The 24,812-nt window shown below is 37.1% G+C and overlaps 1 protein-coding gene across 1 annotated transcript in view; it reads left to right on the top strand.

Moving 5' to 3' along the window:
* PPP4R1 (protein phosphatase 4 regulatory subunit 1) overlaps positions 1-24,812 on the top strand; it is a 73,071-nt gene that overhangs the window by 28,204 nt on the left and 20,055 nt on the right. Inside the window, exons 5-9 of the mRNA XM_007957551.2 lie at positions 338-445; positions 587-652; positions 1,333-1,491; positions 11,580-11,710; positions 21,960-22,483. Of these exons, the coding sequence (XP_007955742.1) occupies positions 338-445; positions 587-652; positions 1,333-1,491; positions 11,580-11,710; positions 21,960-22,483 (988 nt within the window). The remainder of the gene's footprint in view (positions 1-337; positions 446-586; positions 653-1,332; positions 1,492-11,579; positions 11,711-21,959; positions 22,484-24,812) is intronic.

Here is a 24,812-nt window from a genome sequence, read left to right on the forward strand (position 1 = left end):
TAGTCTATTTATGCCATATATTAGGGCCCCTAAATTTGTCCATAGTGTTTCCTTGTGGAGCTCTATTGTTTTAGGTTTCACATTTAAGTCTTTGATCCGTCTAGAGTTCATTTTTGTTTATGGTGTGAGGTACAGATCTAGTTTCATTTTTCTGCAAATGGATCTCCAGTTTTGCCAGCACCGTTTGTTGAACATTCTTTTCCCCATTTAATGGATTTCGGCCCTTTGTGTTTTATATTTTCTTAAGTTCTATAATATTATTAAGTAGAAACTTAACTGAAAAAATCTTAATTTGAATACATTTTCAGTGTGGTTTTTTTGTCCTCATTTATTTCAGATAATGTGCAAAATGGCTCCTATGGTTGGGAAGGACATTACCGAGCGTCTTATTCTCCCACGGTTTTGCGAGATGTGCTGTGATTGTAGAATGTTTCATGTTCGAAAGGTATATTTTGTCATCAGTTTTCTTCTGTTTAAGAACACATAGTTCTAGTGGTTAATGTATTTATATGTGACATTTAAAAGTTTATTCTTACAGAACTCTATATGTAATGTTTTGAAATGTCATTGATGCTTTTGTTGGTAGGTCTGTGCTGCCAATTTTGGAGATATTTGCAGTGTAGTTGGCCAGCAAGCTACTGAGGAAATGTTGGTAAGTATTACATATATGAAGGTATAATCAATGCAATACAAACAGTATGTGAAGTTTGAAATGCATACATTTACACCAAAATTTTATTAGCATGTTCCCATGAATGTAAATTACAAAGATAATATGACTTCGAGTTTAGTAGGAGTTCAGAATTCTCTAATCTGGGTAATTGAATTATGTCTTGGTGCAGATGGTTTGTAAAAAATGCAAATGATTTAAGAACCTTTTGATCCCTTTTACCTCTCCCCACCTCTGTCATACAAATGAATTCTTATACAAATGAATCTATAAAATTTATTGCAACCCTCACGCCATTTTGGTAACTTGTTAAATCTATAGCAGGCTGTTTTTAAATGTTATTATGTGAGCTATAGATGCTTGATGTATAAGTTAATCTACTTGAAGTTTCTGAAACCATCTGTTAAGCAAAACAAATTTAAATCTAAGCTCTTGGATAACATTTAAGCTGTATTTGTAAGGTGATATTTCTTTTGCGTAGTCATTGTATTGGCAGTTAAGTGTGATTCATGTTTTATTTTTTACTATTTATGGTAAGTAGATTTTTTACTTGTTGAGAAAATCTAATATTTTAAGACAGCGTGAAAGCAGAAAATGAAGTAAAAGCAATTACTGAAATCTAGTCTGTTGTTTGCCTAAAAATCCCTGTCCTCTTTGTATAGCTGCCCAGGTTTTTCCAGCTTTGTTCTGATAACGTATGGGGAGTTCGGAAGGCCTGTGCTGAGTGCTTCATGGCAGTTTCATGTGCAACATGTCAAGAAATCCGACGGACTAAATTGTCAGCACTATTTATTAATCTGATCAGTGATCCCTCACGTTGGGTAGGGTTTTTTAATTATCATTTTTGTAAAAGAATACATATGAGTGATTTCAACCATACATGATTTTTGAATAATTTAAGAAATAATTTATAATTTGTTATTGATTCTTATAGAAGTAGATAATAGAAACATCAATGTATTAATAGTTTATATTGTTTTAACTGGACAGTTTTTTTACAAATATAAATCATGTTCATTTTCATTCTGTAGATATGATTTGTATGACATTAATTCATTTTCAGATACTAAGCTAACCTTGTATTTCTAGAATAAAGAAATGCCAGTTGGTCACGGAGTATATTTCTTGCTATATGTTGCTGGATTTGCTAGTATTTTGTTGAGGATCTTTACATCCATATTCATAAAAAATTATAAGCCCCACATGTCAATTTTATTATGTCCTATAAGGTTGCTATGAGTCGGAAATCAAGTTAAGGGCAGTAAGGTTTTTTTTTTTTTTTTTTTCTTTTCTTTCTTTTGGTAGTTTTCTAGTGATATCTTTGTCTGGCTTTGGTATCAGGGTAACGCTAATCTTTTTTATGTCTATAAGGTAGTAATTGTTGTTGTTATGTGCTGTCAAGTCAGACCCGACTCAAAGCAACCCCTCCGTGGGTTTCCGAGGCAGTATCGCTACGGAAGTAGATTGCCCCATCTTCCTTCTGAGGAGTGGCTGCTGGGTTTAAACTGCCAGCTTTCTGGTTAGCAGTCAAGTGCCTTAAGCACTATGCTACCAGAGCTCCTAAAAAAACCAAACCCACTGCCGTCGAGTTAGGATCTGACTCATAGCGACTTTTCCTTGGGTTTCTGGGATGGTATCACTACGGAAGTAGATTCCCCAACCTTCCTTCTGAGGAGTGGCTGTCTGAGGCACTTGACTGCTAACCAGAAGGCTGGCAGTTCAAACCCACCAGGCACTCCTTGGAAGAAAGGTTGGGCAATCTACTTCTGTAGTGATACTGCCTTGGAAACCCAAGGGGAGGGGTCGCTATGAGTCGGGGCTGACTCGATGACACATAACAACAACAACAACAACAACAAGGTAGTAATAATTTCTCCTCTTTTTCTGATTCTTGTCTTTTGAATTTTCACTGTTGCTACTTTTTTTTTTTTAATCAGTCTTGGCTAAATTTTGTCAGTCTTTTTCAAGAAGAAGTTTTCGGTTACATTGATTTTCTCTCTTTTTCTAATCTCTATCTTATTAATTTCTGCTCTCATCTTTGTTGCTTTCTTCCTTCTGCTTCCTTAAAGATTTTATTTGCTCTTTTTTCTTTTTCTTTTTCTGGATTTAATTTGCTCTTCAGTAGTGTTTTAAGATGTAAGGTAAGATTGTTGATGTGACTTTCTTTTTTAATACAGCCATCTATGCATAACAACAACAACACAGCTATGCATTTTCCTCTAAACACTGCTTTAGCTGCATCCCTTACTTTTGAAATGTTGTAGCTTGTTATTCATCTCAGTATTTTCTGATTTCCCATTTGATTTCCTCTTTGACCTATTGGTTGTTTAAAGCCAGTAGAGATTGGTCCATGTGCACTTGAGAGGAATGTATATTCTCCTGTTTTTGCATGGAGTGTTCTTTAGATGTCCATTGGATCTAGTTGGTTTTAATTGTTGTTCCAAGACATCTGTTTCCTTATTGATCTTCTGTCTGGTTGTTCTGTCTATATTGAAAATTGAGTACCTGAATCTCCAGCTATTATTATTGAATTATTTATTTTTCCATTACTGTCAGTTTTTGCTTCAGGTATTTTAGGTGCATATATGTTTGTAATTGTTATATCTTCCTGATTGATTGACCCTTTTGTCATTATAAAATGTCTCTTTGTATCTCTAGTAACATTTTTTAAGTTTATCTTATGTTATGTTAGTATAGCCACTTAAGCTTTCCTGTGATTGCTACTCTCATGATAAATTTTTTCCATCCTTTTACTTTCAGTCTCTTTGAATCTAAAGCTCATCTCTTATAGAGAACACATAATTGGGTAGTGTTTTTTGTCCAGTTTGGCAGTATGAGGAGCCCTGTTTACATAGTGGTTAAAGTGCTTGGCTACTAACCAAAAGGTCAGTAGTTTGAACTCATCAGCCACTCTTCGGGAAAAAGGTGTGACTGTCTGTTTCTGTAAAGATTTACAGTCTTGGAAACCCTGTGAGGGAGTTCTCCTCGGTCCTGTAGTCTGACTCCCTTCACCGAGTCTAAATTGACTTCACAACAGTGGGTTTGGTTTCGGTTTGTTTTGACAATCTGCATTTTTATTGGATTATTTAATCCATTTACAATTAATGTTACTATTGATATGGTGCAATTTACATGTACCTTTTACTTTTGCTTTCTGTATATCGCATGTCATTTTTCTTTTTCTCTTCTACAGCTTTCTTTTGCATTAAGTGGCTTTTAAAATTTTAATGTAGCATTTTAATTTCTCTTATTCACTATACTTTTTTAAGTTTATTTTAGTGATTGCCCTAGCTTTACCATATACATCTTCAACATGCCCAAATTATTATCAGATTTGTCCTTGTTTAATTCCAGTGATACATAGAGAACCTTTACTCCTCTGTTACTATTCCGTTTTCCACCTTTTCATGGCATTGTGGCTGTACGTATTCTATCTGTTAATGTCACAAACTGAACAACATATTGTTACAATTTTTACTTCACTATCTGTAGTCATTTCTTTAGCTTATTACAGCTTTGTTTCCGCCCACCTCTTTTGTGCTGTTATTAGGAAATTTATTACATCTAAAAGTAATACATTCTACAATACATCATATACATATTATTTCATACATTATTCTGAAATGAGAGCAGAAATGAGATAAAAGTATTATGCATTTATAGTGTTTTTATAATTGCATAATTACGTTTACCACTGCTCTTTTTTGCTTTTGGCCTGAAGAACTTCCTTTAGTATTTTTTATAAAGCACCGTCACATTCTCTTACTTTTTGTTTATCTGGGAAAGTCTTTATTTCACCTTCATTTTTGAGTGATGGCTTAGGATTCTTGCTTGACTTTTTCTTTGAGCATTTTGAGTATGTTATCTCACCCTACCTTCTGTCTTCCATTGTGGCTGTTGAGAAGTCAATTCTTACTGTTATTCGCTTAAAAGTATTACAGTTTTTCTCTTGCTACTTTCAAGATTTTCTCCTTTTCTTTGACTTTCAGCATTTCTATTTTGAAGTGTCTGTGTATTCTATTTTCAATTTTTCCTCCTTTGAGTTTATTGGGCTTTCTGGATATGTAGATTATTGTTTTTCAACAATTTGGCAAGTTTTAAGCCATTTTTTCTTTTTTCTTTAACTTTTTATTATGATTTAGGTGGAAGTTGACAAAGCATATTTGTTTTTTGTTCAACTGTTCACACGTATTTTGTTTCATGACATTGATTGCAATCCCCACAACAGGTCTCTTCCCACTTTATCCCTGTAGTTACTTTTTCTTTTCATTCCTTTTCTATGTCCTTTCCTATTCATTCCTGCCTGCTGAGTTTTCTCCATGCACAATTGCTGTCCTTCTGATCTCCGTTGTTTTTTTGTTCTAAAGATTGCATTTCATTGTCATGTCATAGGCCTGTTGTTTGCCTGAAGGTTAAGACACAGAAGTGAGTTCAGTTCCAACCCAAAGGGTGACAAGGGGCCATAGTCTCTGTCAGACCAGTAAGCCTAGTCTTTTTTTAGATTTTGAGTTTTGTTTCACATCTTCCTCCAGAATCTCCAACTTTGGTCCCTTTCTGAGGACTTATCAGTGATAGTGGGTACCACCTAGTTATGCTGGTATCAGGGTGGTGTTGACTGAGGTGCCCATGGTCCACTAGCCCCTTTGCGGTGTAGTAAATTACTTAGTGTGGCTTTTCTACCCATAAGTCTTTGTAAACTCTAAGGTGGGAATTGCTATTAGCTACGGAGGAGATCCTGATTTTAAAGTCGCCCACCTGGGTTATTTCTGTTGGGCGTGGCACAATACAATGTTCTGGGAAGTTCCCACTCTCTCTCACGTGCTTAGAGTTCTGATGCTATGATTGGCTAGTTTGACCACCCTGCCGGGCTCAAAAGGAGGCCTCCTAGAGGCAGAACTCTCTCTCTGACTGCTGGTGGAGGAAGACGTGCTGCCGAAAGAGACACGCACCCCTGAAAGAGACACGTGCTGCTGGGAAAGAGCCGCAAGAGACACACATCACTGAGTGAGACGCCGAGGGACCAGCACTGCTGAGAAAGAGACTGTGAGAGACTCTTGGCTGAGGGACGGTGGGCTGGGAGAGAGACTGAGCGTTCTTCCTGGACTTGAGTTGTAGCCTGGTGCTTCCCTAATAAACCCCATAATCTGTGAGTTCTGTGTGGCCACTGAAATGAATTATCAAACCCAGGAGAGAGGTGGTGGGTGCCTTGGGAGGAACGGTTGGTAAAAGGGCTGGAGGGAGGCAGCATGTCTGGCCTTGCAGTAATAGGCCTTGGGTTACTGCTGGGAATCCTGCCTTCCCCTTGTAGGGTTAGAGGAGGTCAGAACATGTGGCCTCCTTGCCGTTTTTGCACCCTTGGACTAATTGTTTCTGTGCATGTTTGTTTTCTTCACTCTTCTTTGTCGTGGATGAGGAGAGACCAGTACTTGTATCTTAGATGGCCACTGGTAAGGTTTTAAGACGCTGGTCACTTCTCACCAAAGTAGGATGTAGAAAAATGTTTTTGTGTACTGTCAGTTAAGCTTGATCTCTGAGACCATGGTCCCAAGGTCATAGGCCCAGTTACTCCCTCAGGGTGTTTGGTAGCTAAGAAGTTACATAACTTTGCCCCCAGTTCTCTATTACATATATGTAGATTTTTATAGCACATCCAAATATTTATATAGAAATAGAATCCACCAAGCCTGTATATGGTCATGCGTATATTTCCATTCACCTATCCATACCTGTCATCTTGCCTGTCGACCTGTGTATCCACTTGTAGGTTAATGTTTGTTATTACTGATAATGTAGTATTGTGTATGTAGTAGTATTTACCTTTGTTGTCTATACCTCTTATGCACTTTTCCATGTCTTTCTTTTCCTTAGTAATATTGTGCTGGTCACACTTTTGGTATATTGCTTTTTCTTTCACTTAAATCAATACGTGTCTCTTACCTAGCTGGCAGTTTTCCCTTCCTTCCTCTGCCATCACTAGTAACCAACAAAGAAAGCTTCTTCCATGTATAAACCTTTCCTTGACTTTTTATAATAGTGGGGGTCTTACCATATTTGTCCTTCTGTGATTGACTTATTTTACTTACCATAATGTCCTCCAAATTCATCTACATTGTCAGGTGTTTTACAGATTTCTTCATATTCTTCAATGTTGCATAGTATTCATTGTGTACATGGAATCATAGTTTGTGTATCCATTCCTACACTGATAGCCACTTAGGTTGTTTCCATGTTTTTGCTATTGTGAATAGTACAGCGATGAATATTAAATTCTGATTCCTTTGAAGGAATAGTGAGCATGGATGTGCATATATCTGTTTGCATTCCAGTTCTTACTTCTTTAGGATGTATACCTAGTAGTGGGGTTGCTGGATCAAGTGGTGTTTCTAATTCCAGCTTTTTAAGAAAGCTTCATACCGTTTTCCACAAGAGTTGTACCATTTTACAGTCCTACAAGCAGTGTATCAGAGTTCCATTCTCTCCACACCCTCACCAATATTTGTGGTTTTCTGTCTTGTTGAACTTTGCTGTTACTGCTGGAGTGAAATGAAATCTCATTGTTTAAAATTTGCATCTTTCTAATGGCTAATACCATGAGGATTTCTTCCTGTGTTTGTTGACTGTCTACTGTCTAAATACCTTCTTTTGATGAAGTGTCTGTTCATGTCCTCTGCCACGTTTTTAATTGGATTATTTGTCTTTTTGATTTTGAGATGTAGAAGTTTTCTGTAAATTTTAGCGATAAATCCTTTGTTGGAATGTTGTTGCCAAATATTTTTGCTCAGTCTGTAGCTTCTCTCTTTATTCTTTTGGAGAGATCTTTTGATACACCTGAGTTTAATTTTTAGAAGGTGCCACTATTTCTTTAAATTTTTTCCATTCCTTCTCTCCTCTCCTTCTGGTGCTCCCACTGTGTAGGGGCTTAATGAGGGCCCACATTTCTTTGGAACGCTTCATTTTTCCTCATTCTTTTTTCTCTCTCCTCTTTAGCTTGCATAATCTCTCAGTCTATCTTTAATTTATTGTTTCTTTTGCTCGTTAGTTCAAACCTATTGTTTCACCCATCTAGTAAATTTTTTAGTTTAGTTTTTGTTCTTTCCAATACCATAATTTGTATTTGGCTTTTTTTTTTTTTATCTCTTTATTGCTATTTTATATTTGATATTACATTGTGATCAATCTTCCTTTACTTTTTAATCATCCTTTCCTTTAGTTCTATGAAGTATTGATACTGGCTACTTTGACATCTTTTCTGATTACTCTCTCAGTGAGTTCTCTGTTGCCATACTTTTTTTCACTGTATGTATTACACTTTCCCATTTCTTTGTCTGCCTCCTATATTTTTGTTGGAACCCGGATCTTTTAGATGAGTGTTTTGTAGCAATTCTAGGTACTGGTTCCTCCCCACCCTGGGGCTTATTTTTGTTGCTTGTTTGCTTGTTTAATGACTGGCTGGATTATTTTAGTGATGGCTAACCCCTCCCCATACTGCTTCTCTCTGGGGTGAAAGTGCTTTTGGTAGGGCTGTCTTCCTCTTTCCCTGACCACATCCAGCTGTTCCACTGCAGGAATTGCCAAATATCTTTATTGTTTCCAACAGTGTTTTGGGGCATAAATTGTTCTACAGATGAATCCAATTAAATTCTGATTCCTTTGAAGGAATATTTCCTGAGGTCAGTATTTGATATTATTCCGACCCCAAGAAGGTTTCTCTAAACTATTTTATTCCTGAGTTCTCTCCTATAAACTAGCTGACCTATAGTTTAGCCTGTATCTTCAGTCTTCTGCCAGTTGCCTTTCACCACAAATTCTACTTGTTCTTGAGAATGCTTTTATTTTTGAACTTCCCTGAGCTGTATTGCAAGTGAAATCAGTTCCTTTGGAAAAAGATTAGGTCTGCATATTGCCTGACACGAAAACTTCAGAGCCAGGGCTTTGGCACTGGGGGTGGAAACTCAAAGCTTCTTCAAGTGACATTCCTGCTTTCAGGCCTGAGTTCTAGGTGGAGATATGGTGAAACAATCTAAGGTTTTCTGGGCTTGCATCTCCTGCTGTTTAACCACTGAGCCTGCTTAAAGGCTGTCAGCCCCAATTTTCTCGGCGTGCCTTGCCTAAAATACAGCTCTTCATGAATGCAGGTTGGGCGGAAGAAGGAAGTCCCTGCTTCTCAACCGAACTACCCTGGGATCTATCCTCAACAGGCAGCTAGGGGCTGAATGAGAAGTACTAATAGTCTGCTCTTCCTGGAAAGAAAGCCCTTCAGTTGTGAGAGCTGGGGAAATAAGGAGCTTTGTGGTCTTAAGGCAGCAATCTATAGTAGAGTCTGCTTCACTGGGCCTGGGATGGAGGAGGGGGGTCAATCTGGGTTCAGATACCACAGACTCTAGCTTCTCATACAAATTTTCACAGATTGTTTTTCTTTTTCTTTTTTTTTTTTTGGCTTTCAAAAAGAAAAGTTTATTTCCTGCTTATATTATATGCCCTTTGTGATTTGGCTTTGACTCCATTCTGTGTCTTCTGTATTGCAGAACTCAGGCTAGAGAGGCTGCCCCTAGTTAGGACATACTAGACTCAGGGCTGATGGAAAAGAGTGATCGTCACAGATTTTCTTGAACAGATAGCCACCAGAGCTCCTATATACAAATATACATATATGTGTGCCTTATTTAGGTGCAAAGGAAAAATGAGATGATTGATTTAGGTCAGAAAAATATTAATGGGGGAGATTAAATTTACACCAGTTTCCCTTTTCAAAAGATAAGATTGAATTAAAAATCTATTTTATTTCTGAGGTAAAGTCATTCTTTGAGTCATTTGTAGATTTTTTTCATGGTTTTGAGGAGCTGTGTTTAAAGTCTTTGTTTATCTTATTTCTTAAAATACCATGGGAAATAGTGAAAATAGGAGCCAAAATCACTTTATTTTGAGAAAATAGTTTCCATGTATTTTTGTAGTGTTGGAAAATTACTGTTATAGGCAGTAGATGTGTTGGAGATAGAAGAAATTTACATTCTACTCCTGTTCTCATTGCCGCCAAAACAGTGATGTTGAGGACGTCATTTTACTTGGTTTTCACTTTTCCCTTTTGTGAAATCAAAGAGATAGATTAATCTTTAATAGTGTTATTTAATTATGCTAAAGGTAGCCTTAAGTGATCTCTCTCCTCTACAATAAATGCTTTTCATCCCAATCAACAAAAGGACAGACTAATCTAATGATTGAAATACATTAATTTTATTTTGTCTTTATTAGGTAACAAACTCACAAGTTCAGCAATAGCCAGAGATGTCTAAAGTCATGCATATAATTTTAAAGTAACTTTTTTTGTTATGGAAGTAACGTTTGTTAACTATTAAAAGAAACCTGTTGCCATCACATTGATTCCGACTCATCATGACCCCATGTGTTACAGAGTAGAACTCCATGGGGTTTTCATGACTTTAACGTCTACAGAAGCAGATTGTCAGGCCTTTCTTCCATGGCACCACTGGGTGGGTTCGAACAGCCATCCTTTTATTAGTCAAGCACAAATCATTTGTGCAAGTCAGGGACCTATTGTTAACTGAAAAACCTGGGAGGGGGCAGCTATAAACTCACACTAGTATACACACACACTATTTTTCCCTTCTGTGGATCTAATCTAGCCTTTTTTTAAGCCAATTTAATCATTTTGTATCTGCTTTTTCAAGCTAAAAACAATAATGAACATACTTTATATTTATTTGCCTTTTAGAATTTTATACTTACATAATTCTTACTTAGGAACCAGGAAAAAAGTATTGTTATACCTGTTTTCCAGAGAAGTAATGATAAACGTCAGAGAAATTGTTTGTGGCAAAGCCATGGTTTTATTAATATAGTAGTTTTTCATCATAATTGCCTTCTTCCAAATGTGTCCATCTCTTGTACTTCCTCACACAAAACATCTCTCTAATGTTTTATTTTTTAAAAAATCATGATTACAAAAATAATAGAGAAATAAGACAAATTATATAAGCTGATTTTTACATTTTCAAAAAGAGACATTTGTTGATAACAGCTTCCTGTTTTGTTTTGTTTTTTTTAATAGATGCCATGCATTGTTTATTTTTTCCCATACTTTGAGATATATATTGTGATTTGGGTGAAAGTTTAAAGAGCAAATTCACTTTCCATACAGCAGCTCACATATACTTTGTCTCATGATATTGACTGCAGTTTCCCACAATGCAACAGCTCCCCTCCCACTTCCTCCCCATAGTTACCTCTTTTCCTTGTACCCTTTTCCCCCATGCACTCCTGCCCCCTGAGTGTCTCCCTGTGCATACTGCCCTTCTATTCTCCCATGATTGTTCTCTCCAAGGGGTGTATCTACCTAATATAAATTTTCAGCTGATAATGCCTGTCCTTTGTTTGGCTGGAGAGCATCCTGATTTTTATTAACTATATTTTATGACTTAAAATATATTTTAAGGTACATGTTGATTATATGTCTGATGGATATGTACATAATTCCAGTACTCTGCCCTATTCCCTTGTAGTAAACAAATTGTAGTCTTTCCAACCTAAAGATACTAAGTGTATTTATCACATTTTTTCCTTTTATTGCTTTATATGGTTTTATTTGTTCTTGTGAACACAGCAGCGCTTTCTTTAGTTTGTTTCATGCAAATATTTTATATACTCTTACATTCTGAATCTCATAGTTGAAATATTCAAACCAGGATTTAAAATTTTTTTTTAAAATAAAGAAATATGAATAGTTTAGAAAGAATTTTAAATTCCAGCTGAAAAATAATTTATGCTTCTGAATCTCTTGTAGTTTTTAATAGAAGCTTCATTATTGTCTTAAATATACTTCAGTACATGGAAAGTAAATTATTGGTAACCCTCCACATGTATGTTTTATTAGTGCCCTGTTTTTTCTTCCTAGGTTCGCCAGGCAGCTTTTCAGTCTCTGGGACCTTTCATATCTACTTTTGCTAATCCATCTAGCTCAGGCCAATATTTCAAAGAAGAAAGCAGAAGCTCAGAAGATAATTTGTCAGTAGAAGGCAAAAATAGGTACATTTTTAAAAATTTTGTTTTCAGATTTTACTGCTTGTGAAATTGTTTTTCATTTCCATTGTTTAATATAAGTACTCTTTTTGTAGAGTTTACTGTTCTTCTTGACTATAAAAACTGGTAAATAATTTAAATATGTTCAGTTACTAATGTCTGGTGCCTATGAACTGAGAAGATGCATGTGACCTACTTCTCTTGCTTCCTGGTACATAGAGCACTATAGGTTTTAGGTTAGTTAATTTTTAAATAAGTTTACTTAATAAATTATTGAACTAGTAAATAACCTGTTGGTATTTAGAATATACAGGGTAATGGTTTTATAGTTTAAAGCATTTCTTAAATTTGTTTTTAAGGAGTAAAACCTAGTTTAGGGATAGTAAAGTGTTTGCTTTTTATTTTTCCTACCAATCAGTTAATTTAGTTATAGACCTTAGAGTCTTTCTATAGAATGACTGTAGTCTCTTAATTGAGGGGGAAAGTATTTTAATAACTAGTACCAAATTTGAATACTTGATAATAAGAATATCAATTTTAAGTGTATTATTAGTCTAATAACCTAAATTTAAAAGAAATGCTTAAGACAACTCTTTCTTTTTCAAATTTACTAAAAAATTAAATTTTAGAAAAGATACTGTAATATATACTGAGGAAAAAACTATTCAAACCTTACTTAGTACGTGGGAAATATACAGAGACTTTTAAAATCATGTACTTAAAATAATTTAGTTCATGTTTTTAAAGGTCCCATAATGCTTGAGTTGCCATAGTGTCTTGTCATGATGCTAATGGAAATTTTCTTCTATAGGTCTTGATACTGTGATATTTGCTTTCTTGGTGTTTTGATTTGACAGTTCTTCCTTTCTTCTCTGCTGCCTTGTTTTACCTTTTTGCCCGTTCTCCTACTGTCCTGCTGAATAGCCAAACAAACCTGAGGTACTGTTTTTTGTAAAGGAAGAAAAATCACTCTAAACCTGCCTTCCTCACAAGCAGAGTCTGTCAGTTCTTTTGAAAACAGCTGCTGTGAGGCGTTTGACAGAAATGATGGTGGGGGAAAATGTCTGTTTTTATTTTTTAAGTCACTATACCTTTTTTCTATATGTGTATTGAAGATTATTACATCACATTTATTTTTAAATCTGGAAAAGATTTAGTAAGTTAAAATATAAATTTAAAGAGAATTATATGGGACAGGGGTCAGCAAACTTTCTGTAAAGGGCCAGATAGTAAGTACTTTTAATTTTATGACCATAAGGTCTATTGTAACTGCTCATCTCTGCCTTTGCAGCACAAAAGCAGCTATACATAATACATAAATGAACAGGCTTAGCTGTGTGCCAGAACACTTGGTGGGGCTATCTTGGATATTTATGGAAGAACTATTTAAAGCAGTTCCTTTAGCTATAGATGTCAATTCTTCTTTCATTGTAGGTAGATACCTTAATGACGGGTTAAATGTATTTGTTGCATTGGTTTCACTGTATCACTAGACTTTATTAAATTATTGTGTTAATGGTATGATGGTAAGGAAAAGGGAGTTCATAGCTAAGGAAGGAGGAGTGTTAAATATGCTAAAAGTTTTTGTATAATTTAACTTTGTATATTCCAAAAGAATAGTCCTTTATATTATTAAATCACATGGTTATTAAATGCTTGTTTGACTTCCCTTAAAAATCGTACTGGTTTCTGTCTTAAGCAGCATATTTACTTTAAGATTGGTTTGTTCATCATGCATAAATTAATTGAGCACCTACTATGAGTAAGGTAACTATAGATGGAAGGATAGAATTTGATTCGTGTTCTCAAAGTTGCCTCAATTTCCTAGAATTCAGATTTCTGAAGCACATATCTTACAAAGGAAGCAAGATTTTGATAATATATTTTCTACAACTTTTTTTTAATGTTTCCTCAGCTTTTAGAAGCATTTAATACTTCCTAATACTCCTTGAAGCATGTATTAGTTATAAACCTCTGACTTTACATACCAGATTTATGTTTTATTCATCCTGCAACTGCTGCTTTGAAGGAGTACATAAAGGCTATTCACATTTGCATGTTAAATTATGTAAAATCAGTGTTCTTTTTAATATTTGTTGTTGTTATTATGTGCTGTCCAGTCAGATCTGACTCATAGCGACCCTTCCTTGGGTTGCCGAGGCAGTATCACTACGGAAGTAGATTGCCTAACCTTCCTTCTGAGGAGGTTGCTGGTGGGTTTGAACCGCCAGCCTTCTAGTTAACAGTGAAGTGTCTTAGGCACTACGCTACCAGAGCTCCTTTTAATATTTAGTCAAGCAAAATACTGTACTGCTCTCTGAATGCACTGTATTCTGTTTGTTCTCCCTGCTGTCTTACTTGTTGCTTTCTGCTTGGGGAGCTCTCTTGTTCCATCTCTACTGTCACTGAACAGAGTGAATGTCTGTCTAGCTGCACTATCTGTAAGAATTCATTCCCCACTTTTCCAGGAAATACAGAGCTTTTATGTCATTGCTGTCCATAGGACTAGGATTATAGCACTAATCTGTAATCATCTCTTCATTTATTTCTTTGTCTGCATCAAATTTTATTGCTTATAGCTTCTGGCCCTGAGAGTTGTGGCCAGATCTGAAGTTTCTTTTTTTTTTTCCCCTTTCTTTTTAAAATTTTATTTCTTTTGCTGTTGTCATGAAGAATATACACAGCAAAACATATACTATCTCAGCAATTTCAGCATGTACAATTTAGTGACAGTTATTACATTCTCTGGTAGCATAGTGGCTAAAGCACTTGACTGCTAACCAGAGGCTGGCGGTTCAAACCCACCAGCCACTCCTCGGAAGGAAGGTTGGGCAATCCTACTTCCGTAGTGATACTGCGTAGTGATACTGCCTCGGAAACCCAAGGAAACCCAAGGAGGGGTCGCTATGAGTCGGGATCGACTCGACGGCACATAACAACAACAACAAATTACATTCTTTGAATCGTTCAACCATTCTCACACCCCTTTTCTGAGTTGTTCCTCCCTCATTAACATAAACTCAGTGCTTCCTAATTTTCTTATCTAATCTTTTGAATTGCTTTTGTCAGTTTGATCCTATGCAGATAGTCCTTAAAAAGCATAATGGGCAAGGCAGGCATTCCTTACTAATTAAGCTAGACTATTACTTGGTCTTAAGAAGACTTTGGGGATATTTTTGGTTTAAGGTTTAAAGATGAATTTTCTTAGGACAATAGTTTCAGAGGTTTATCCAACTTCCGTGGATCCAGATTTGACTGCTAACCAGAAGGCAGGTGGTTCAAACCCACTAGCCACTCCTTGGAAGGAATGTTGTGCAATCTACATCTGTAGTGATACCCCTGGGAAACCCAAGGAGGGGTTGGTTGTTATGAGTCGGATCTGGATCCAGCAGTGAGTGAGTGAGTCCCTTCTGATAACATGACCAAAGTATGTGAGATGATGTTTGGCCATTCTTGCCTCTAAGGAGCACTTGGCTGCACTTCTTCCAAGACAGATTTTTGTTCCTTGTGGCAATCCACAATATTTTCAGTATTCTTCCACAACATCACACCATTCAAATGCATCAATTCTTATTTATTGTCCACCTTTCACATGCATATGAGGTGATTGAAAATACCATGGCTTTGGTCAGGCACATCCTTCTTCAAAGTGACATCTTTGCCCTTTAACACTTTAAAGAGATCTTTTACAGCAGATTTGCCCAGTGCAATATATCCTCTAATTTCTTGATTGCCGCTTCTAATCACAGTAGCTGAAGACAATCCAGTTCTAATGATCTCATGCTAAAGGAGATAGTTTGTTCATGTAGGTAATCAGTCATACATCCTTTTCTTCCTCCTATTCTTGCCTCTCATTCTTCTTTTGATGCTTCAGGTGAATGGAGACCAATTGTTGTGCTTTGAATGGCTGCTTCTAAGCTTTTAAGACCCCAGGCACTAAGCAAAAACTAGGAGGTAAAACAGAAGCACTTAACACATTATTATTAGGCCAACTAACCAGGATGTCCCTTGAAACCATGACTCTAAAACTCTTAATCCAGGGAACTGGATACTGTGAGATGTATCGTTGTACATACGCAGCCTAAACATGTGGTCATCTTTTTATTGTGTATTTGCATATATCATCCAGTAGACTTTGAGTCCACTATTTGTAGTAATTAGTTTTTTGTCTTTGTATGTACTAACTCCTTCACTTGGCACAGTTTGCTGCATTATAAATTTTGAGTGAATTAGAAAATACTGATTTAATACCCAATTCTTACTGAACTGCTCTGCTGGTTTTTTGTCAGTACAGCTTAATACCAACTTTGTGAAAGTTAAATTGGTTGTTTTAGTTACACATTTGGAATTTTCCTTCATTCCTTCACTCACCAGATTTGGCAGATGTGTCTTGGAAAGCTTTCTTTGCTTTCTCCTCAACTTACAGTGCTTATTTAACCAGATAGTCATTTTCTCCTGGAAATAATTATACTTAATTTTCTGGATCCATGACTTCTGGTCAAGAATCTTTATTGTGTACTTGTAGACACTAAAAGAAACTTAAGGTTGTTTTTGAGAGAACTTTCTGGCCCATCCTGTGTGGTAGTTAAGTTTGTGTGTCATCTTGGCTGGCCAGCTGGATATAGTACACCCCATGATGAGACTGGTAATCAGCTCCATGGTGGAATCTACTGTGAGCAGCTAAGTAGCTGCCTTAGGGATATGGTCTGCTTCCTGTATATAAGGAGACAACCTGGGGAAAGGTAGCTAGCTTATTATGGCACGCTTGAACCCTGCATGTAGCCGTGTAGTTGTTCAACAGCCTGCCTTGCATCTGCTGATCTTGGGACTTTTAATGGACTTAAATGAATGGCCTGCCGTGTGGATTGGTAAATTGGGACTGTGCCTTGTTACTTGTCAACCTTGGGCTTGCCAGGCTTAGTAGCCAGCAGCTGCTTGAGTGAAGAAAAGCCTCTAGCTTCATTGGGCTGGCAGCAGGAAATAGAGCAGAAGCCCAAAGTCGAGGGGCTTTCATCCAGCCCCTAGAGCCTGGCACTTTGAACTGGGACTTAAAGCCTCCAAACTGTAAGAGAATAAACTCCTCTGTCTTCAAGCCATCCCATTTGTGCTGTATTTCTGTTAGAGTGGCAATAGGTAACTGAAACACTGTATTCTTGTTACTTACCTCTTTGAAGAGACACAATAATTCTCTCATTACATAGAATCAACTCTCTTTAATTTTCAAAACAACTTTTGTCTCATAGAATAGCTTTTGGAAGTCTGACTGTTAAGAATATCAGAATCTTAGTATTTAGTAGCTTATCTTGCTTTGACTTTTAATCCAGCTGTGGAAAAATTCAGAATATCCAGGGTTTTTTTTGACATTTTTGACAGTTTTGAAGCAACTATTAATTAATTACTCATGCAGTCTTTCCTCTTAGAACCTAATACTAGAAAAATTTGTCTGTCTTTTAGTTTTCTTGAAAACCATACTGTAAATTTAAGTTTGGACAAATTAGTAAGTTTACATTTTTTAGGACAAATACACGTTGCTTGATTCTACAATCGATGCCAATGGAAGCAGCAGTCAGGACATGTGTAGCATTGGGAAGGTTAACCGCAAAGGAACTTCTTTCATAGTAGCACCGTTGTATTATAAGTGCCTACTGTGTATTTTATGGTTAAAAGAAGGAAAGGGAAATACCAGAATTTGAGATGCTATCACTGTGTAATACAAAATACCTGCAATCCTTACAGAAACAGTAGAAGACAGACACAGAGTAATCCCTCCAGACACCCAGACACTATGGGAGAGAGATCCAATGGATCTACCATCTCAGGACCATAGTACTGGGGGACACCAGACTCAATTGGCACAACAAAATACATAAAAGCCTTGTTTCTTATCCTACATTGGTGAGTAGCGACTGGGGTCTTAAAAGCTTTCAAGTGGCCATCTAAGATGCACCTAATGGTCTCCTAGCGTCAGAAGCGAAGAAGAGTGCAAAAAAATAAGGGCATTTGGAAGCAGTCAGCCCTAGGACATGATGGCACTTGAGGCTGGAAGAACTAGATGGTGCCTGGCTACCAAGGCCAACCACTCAAGAACAGATTAAAGAGGGAGATCCTGCATAGAGTGGGAGGAAAACATGGAACAAAATTCCAAAACTCAATAATGACCAGAATTAGTGGTCGGATGGAGTCTGGTTAGACTCCCAGTACTATGGCCCTGGAATACATTCTGCACCTGGAATAAAACTCACCATTAGGGCCTGGCTCTCAGCCCAATAGTTAACAAGATGTACATTCAGACCACCCAGCCCAGGGTGATGCACCCACATACTCTATGGAAATACTTTGGAGCAATAGACCAAAGGCACCAAGAGGGGCAACATTCACACAGAGGTAATGAAGGACAAACAGGATTGCATAAATATGAGGGCCATAGGGGGAGGGTTACTGGGCAGGGAAGAGAGGAGACTGGGTTAAGGTTGGGCATGGTAAATGGGGAGTGAAACTAAATGTACACATAACCTTAAATGTAAAAGAAACCCTTAAAAAAAAAAATCTGCTGCACCAGAGGTGGGCACCAGTTCACAAGATTCCACTCTCTCAGATCAGGAATTGTACAACTCCATCCATTTCTGGAGGACTCCTCTTCCTGAAATAGATATAGACATAGAGCTTGAACAGAACTCTGGGGATAAACTTGGCCCAGAAAGATCAGAAGAAACTCCTGAAGTTACCATGCCATGTTCTCCAAATATTACCATGGCCACCATAAAAACATAAAAAGTATGTTTTTGAGAACAATGTCAGTGATATGATGAAATAAAGTCTACTCAGAGGAAGCTTAATAACTTTATAACAATCTAGATGGTGACTCTTTAACTGGAATATTACATAAGTATAAATGTAGCCCTCCTTCCCCCCCCCTCCATAGGTCTGTTAATCCTTTTGTTTGATATCTTTTATTGTGTGTTTTTAAAGGAACACGGTGTTTAAAGGCAGCGCCCTTAAATTTTTTTTTCCAAACTCACCATACACATTTACTGTGGTAGTTCAGTTTGTATGTCAACTTGGCTGGGTGGGCCTGGTTGAGTGGCTGGGCAGCTGGATGTAGTATTCCCCATGAGACTGGTAATCAACTCCATGGTAGAATCTGCTGTGAGCAGCTGAGTAGCTGCCTTAGGGAATGTGGTCTGCTTCCTGTATATAAGAGGAAACCTTGGGGAATAGTCTCTAGTTTATGGCACGCTTGGACCCTGCATGTAGCCCTGTTAATGTTCAGCGGCCTGCCATGCTCTGCTGACCTTGGGACTTATAACGGACTGACATTAAGGGCCTGCCATGTGGTTTGGTAACATCGGGACTGTGCCTTTTTGTTTGTCAACTTTGGGGCTTCTAAGCCTCAGCAGCCAGTAGCTGTCTGAGTGAAGAAAAGCCTCTAGCTCCAGTGAGGTGGGAGCAAGAGGCAGAGCTGGACCCAAGGTTGAAGGGCTTTCACCCAGCCCCTAGAGCCTGGCACTTTGAACTTGGACTTAAAACTTCCAAATTGTAAGAATAAACTCCTGTTTGTTAAGGCCATCCCATTTGTGGTATATATTCTTGTCAGAGTGGCACTAGGTAACCAGAACATTTACCTACATATTCACCCACCCTTTATTTCCCTTTTATGTTCTAGAGGTGTCTGTTTAAGCTGTTTACCTGTGCTCTTAAACCTGTTGAATCTGTTTACCTGTGCTCTTGAGCCCATGTTCATTCTTCTTCTGAGAAAGGTATTACTGTATCAGTTATTCCATTAGTGTTCTGTGTCTCCACATAATCTTTTCTAACCTCTTTTCTTTAGTCTAAGAAATAGGTTCAAGTCTCTCCAATCCTGTCACACAAGAAAAAACTTCCCTTCTTTACTGTTCTGTGCAGTCGTCATGTTCTTTCTTCACTTCTCTTGCTCACATACAACTCAGTCCCACACCACACGTGTCTCTCTAAGTTGATGATCTCCAAGTCTTTCTCCAGTTTCTGCTTCTTTCCTTGGTGTCTGACTAGTGTTCCGTAGACATTACCACCTAGAATTCATCATGCCCAACTCAGCTTGTCCCAAGCCGAACTCACTAGCTTTCTTATGAAAACTGTTGTTGCATTTTTCTTATTTAGTTGATGTGTTTTCACTACCTGTTTCCAGCTGTCTTAGTCAGAAACCTGGAAATCTTTCTGAATTTTTCCCTTTCTTTTTCATCTCCAAAATGTAATAAATGAACAAATCTATTGATTTTGTCATTTGAATATGTCTACTCCTTCGACAGCGCCAAAGACACTGCCTTAGTTGGGAACGTAGTCATAATCTTTCACCTGGACTTCTTAATTCCTTCCTCCTGTCTTCCCTTTGATATATTTTCTGTACTGCTTCCAAAATAGTCTTGCAGAGACAACCTGGCTAATCATGTAATTCCCTTAATTCCTATGTTTTTTCATATAATTAGTCCATAGAATAAATCCCAGAGTTCTGTAGCATGGGATACAGTGGTTCCTGTGAGATTTTTCATCCTTGCTTCCATCATTTCCTTTTCTTAGCCATAGTAAATTCATTGCTGTTTTCTTTATTACCCTTCCTCCCTCCCTCCCTTCCTGTTTTCTGAATCTGCTATACTTTTTTTTCTCTCTTGCTTTTGCATATATAGCTTTCTTTTTAAAATACTTTTTCTTTCTCTTAGCCTCATAAGCATTTGTTATTTCAGTTCTTCTAAATATAAGTCAAGTGCCATTTCCACAAAAGTCTTTTATTATAGCTCCCATCCCCTCCTCCTGTGTTCAGTGTGTCTACACTGTACCGCCTGCATAGTTCTGGACTTGCTGTGCTGTCTGGCCTTCATCTTCTTCCACATTCATTTCCCCAGTTTGCCTGTAACCTCAAAAGCAAAGTCTACATCTCATTCTCCTTTGAATGCTGAACAGCAGTTTCATTTCCTGGTCCCTAGTAGGTGCTCAAAAAATGTTCTGGTAAATTTGAAATAAGTAACATATATAATGCAAACAGTAAAACTTACTGTATTGCTTTAATTTCAGTTAATGGCGGTAGTCAGTGAAATTTAATTTAGGAACTTGTATCATACATCCTAGGAGCTCTGGTAGCATAGTGGCTAAGGCACTTGACTGCTAACCAGAAGGCTGGCGGTTCAAACCCACCAGCCACTCTTCGGAAGGAGGATGGGGCAATCTACTTCTGTAGTGATACTGCCTTGGAAACTCAAGGAGGGGTCGCTATGGGTCAGGTCCAACTCGACGGCACATAACAACAACAACATAAAAACAGGTGTTTTAATTCTTGGTTCTTGAATGTACCAGAGGAGCAGAATGATAATACAAATAACCCTGAAAATCAGACAGTTTTAAGTTGTATCTATCTTAAAGTGCTTTGTAGAAATTTGTCTTTCTACAGTTTTGCATTAGTTGTTGTTTATTGAAATTAAAATTTTGGTATTGTAGAAATTAAAATACTTACGGTATTGTAGAATCCCAGGATTTGTAAATGTTATCTTTTCCAACTGCACCCACTCCTCACTTATCGACCTGGTTATATTAGAAAGACAGGTCGTTGTGTGAAAGTCGGCGTTCTGTGAAAATGGAGGATGATCACATCAGACCACAAAATAGAGGGTGACTACATCATTATGTACATGCAAAATTTTATCATTGCATAACTGCCAAATTATGTCATTACTATATTTTTACACAAATGACATTTGTGTTACACGGTTGTTGCAAAAATCCCTCACGTTAGTATTCTGTGAGCACTTTGTGTGTTATATGCGAAAAATATAGTACATATGACTGCCAAAACATTAAGAATCATGTCCCAGCCATATAATATTAACAGTCACAGCTAGCATTGCTGTCTTCTCACACTTTGTTGTTCATTACTGCCAGCTGTATGTTGTTAATGCACAAAATGGTGCATAACTATTGTAAATATGGAGCGTCGGATAACAAGATGGTTGATAAGTAAGGAATAGGTGTAATATAGGATACTTGAATTATCTTTCAAGTATCCAGACTTAACAAGTGTTTACATCTCTGAACGTAGAACAACTGATAGAAAAAGAAGTATTATAGGTAATATAGCTGAAACTATGCAATCTGTGTGGATAATCTTATTTTTCATAGTTAACTTTTCTAAATGCTGTATGTAGAATCTTTCATTGCTTTTTTTTCCCTAGTAATTTTTATACTTTCATGGTGTTGTGTTTTTTTCCCCCCCAAAATAAAACAACAAAAGAATCAGTGATGGAGAAGTCCTAGAGGATGCACAGACCTGCCCAGGAACTACACATTCAGATCTAAGTGTCAGCAATTCCAGTGTCAAACTGCAAAACACAATGGAGGAGCATAATGAAACCACTAGGAGGTCTCCAGGTGAAATACATGTTCCTGTGGACAGCTCCTTACTTTGTAGTTTGTCCTCAGAACCTCCTCAGGACGGAGCTAGTAATGTGAATGATAAAAAGCCTGGTAGCCACAAATCTCTACTGCGGCCAGAGGTGGACACCAATTCACAAGATTCCACTCTCTCAGATCAGGAATTGTACAACTCCTTCCATTTCTGGAGGACTCCTCTTCCTGAAATAGATATAGACATAGAGCTTGAACAGGACTCTGGGGATAAACTTGGCCCAGAAAGATCAGAAGAAACTCCTGAAGTTACCATGCCATGTTCTCCAAATATTACCATGGCCACCAGAAAGGAACTTGAAGAAATGATAGAAAATCTAGAGCCCCATATTGATGATCCAGATGTTAAAGGTATGAAAAACTCAACCAGCTTCATTATTTGTTTAAAAATTGGTATCAAATGTTATTTTCTGAACTTTTTTTTTTCCCCCTGGGGGGTGGGGGGAATGCTTCTTTAAAAATGTATGATGACTGTAGTCATCATGTAAAGGAGCTCTGGTGATGTAGTGGTTAAGGCATTTGGTTGTTAACCAAAAGGTTGCTGGTTTGAACCCACCAGCTGCTCTGTGGAAGAAAGATAAGACAGTCTGTCTCTGTAAAGATTTGCACCCTTGGAAACCCAGTGAGGGTTGCTATGAGTCAGAATCGACTCAATGGCACTGAGTATGGTAGTTGTCATGCAGGGAGCTCTGATGGTGTAGTGGGTAAAGGATTTGGCTGCTAAACAAAAGTTTAGCGTGAGCGAGAGAAAGATGAGGCAGCCTACTTCCATAAAGACTTACAGTCTTGGAAACTTTATGGGGCAGTTCTGCTCTGTCCTGTAGGGTCACTATGAGTCAGAATAGACTCCATGGCGGTGAGGTCATAGTCCTCGTGTATTCTAATATTCACTTGATAAATATGACTGATCAGATTTTTAAGAAATCTTGTTTAAAATAGGTTCATCATTGCACTAACTGTGATGGTTATAGATTTATTGATTCACAGATCACACTCTGAAATTTTCAAAATATTTTAAACTGTTGTATATTTATCATTTGAAATCTTGAGTCCTGCCTTAATGAATTATGCTGCTTTGTATTTCATTAGCTTTTTTTTAATAAAGTAGCAGCAAATGCAGTGTTATTAGGAATAATTACTGTCAAAACAATGGGCAGAGATGTCTATTTTCTATAGAATATATGATGTTATAAGAGCTGTGGACTTTGAAAAGAATCCTTTTGATTTGTCTCTCAGTTTTGATTTTTTTCTAATGGATTACATGCATATCACCCAGATTCCTTCATTGTGAGGAACAGCCTTAATAGTTGTTCTATCTTAAAATGTTACTTCTTATTGAAATAGATATGTATTCTAAGTAAATCAGTGTGAGTGATTGAGATATGTTAAAACAATCTCCATTCTTCTTGCTGGGACTTGGGAAGTAATATAAAGTCATCGGGGGCTAGAAACTGATAAAGGAGTTCTTTCTGTTCCTTTGAAGACTTCTGTCTCTTTGGGAAAGGCCTTCCTGATGACTTCCTGATGATAATACAATCATTAAATGAAATTTGAAATGTTAGTTAAAACAAAAAAAATTTTTTAAAGATCCTGTAACTACAAACAAATCATTAGATCTGTGTCACTTTGTGGATTTGTTATTGTCATTAAAAAGCTAAAATTTCTAAATTAATCAATTTGCACAGTGTCAGGAAATACTCACTTCCAAATCAAATAAAGGATATCCCTAGTATCCTTGTAAAACATAAAAAGCTTTGTTATGTTCAGACTTTAAAAATTTCTTCAATGTTAAGTTAGCAGTTATATTTTCTTTTTTACCTAATTATGATTTGGGTGAAAATTTACAGAGCAAATGTATTTTTCATTCAGCAGTTAATGCACATTTTGTTTCATGACATTGATTGCAATCTCCGTAATTTAACAACTCTCTTCCTACTTACCCTGTGGTTACCTTTTCCCTGTGTGCTTCTTTGCTATGCCTTCCTGTCCTCTGAGCCATCTCCCTGTGCAAACACTCCCTTCTGGTCTCCCATGGTTGCTTGTTCTAAGGAATCTACCTACTTGGTGTAATTGTTCACCTTGTAGGCCTGTCTGTTCTTTGGCTGGAAGCCATGGGAGTAAGTTCAATTCCAGGCCCAAAGGGTGACTAGGGTGATAACCTTAGGGGTTTCACCGGTCTCTGTTAGACCAGTAAGCCTGGTCTTTTTTTATGATTTTGAATTTTGTTGTACATTTTTCTCCCACTTTATCAAGGATCTCCTATTTTGATTCTTTCCAACTGGTTGACAGTGGTAGTCAGGTACCATCTAGTTCTTCTTGGTCTCAGGATCATGTAGACTGAAGTGGTCATGTTCACATGGGCACTAGTCCCTTGGACTAATTGTTTCCATATATCTTTTCCATATATCTTTTCCATATATCTTTTATTACTTATTATTTAATTGTTTCCATATATCTTTTATTACTTTCATTCTTCACTCTGGACAAAGAGAGGCCAATTGTTGCATCTTAGATGGCCACCTGCAAGTTTTAAGACTCCAGTTGAAGTTAGCAGATTCTTTTACTTGGCTTAGTTTTGTTGTGATTTTTAGAGATTTCCTATTACAAAATGTACTTAGAGAAAAATTAAATGATTTGATTAAAGTCAAATTCATTTCTTTGATTGCTGGAAGATATTTTA

The sequence above is a fragment of the Orycteropus afer genome, unplaced genomic scaffold (assembly GCF_000298275.1).
Source record: "Orycteropus afer afer isolate SDZICR_OR568_19922 unplaced genomic scaffold, OryAfe1.0 scaffold00757, whole genome shotgun sequence".
Lineage (NCBI taxonomy): Eukaryota > Metazoa > Chordata > Mammalia > Tubulidentata > Orycteropodidae > Orycteropus > Orycteropus afer.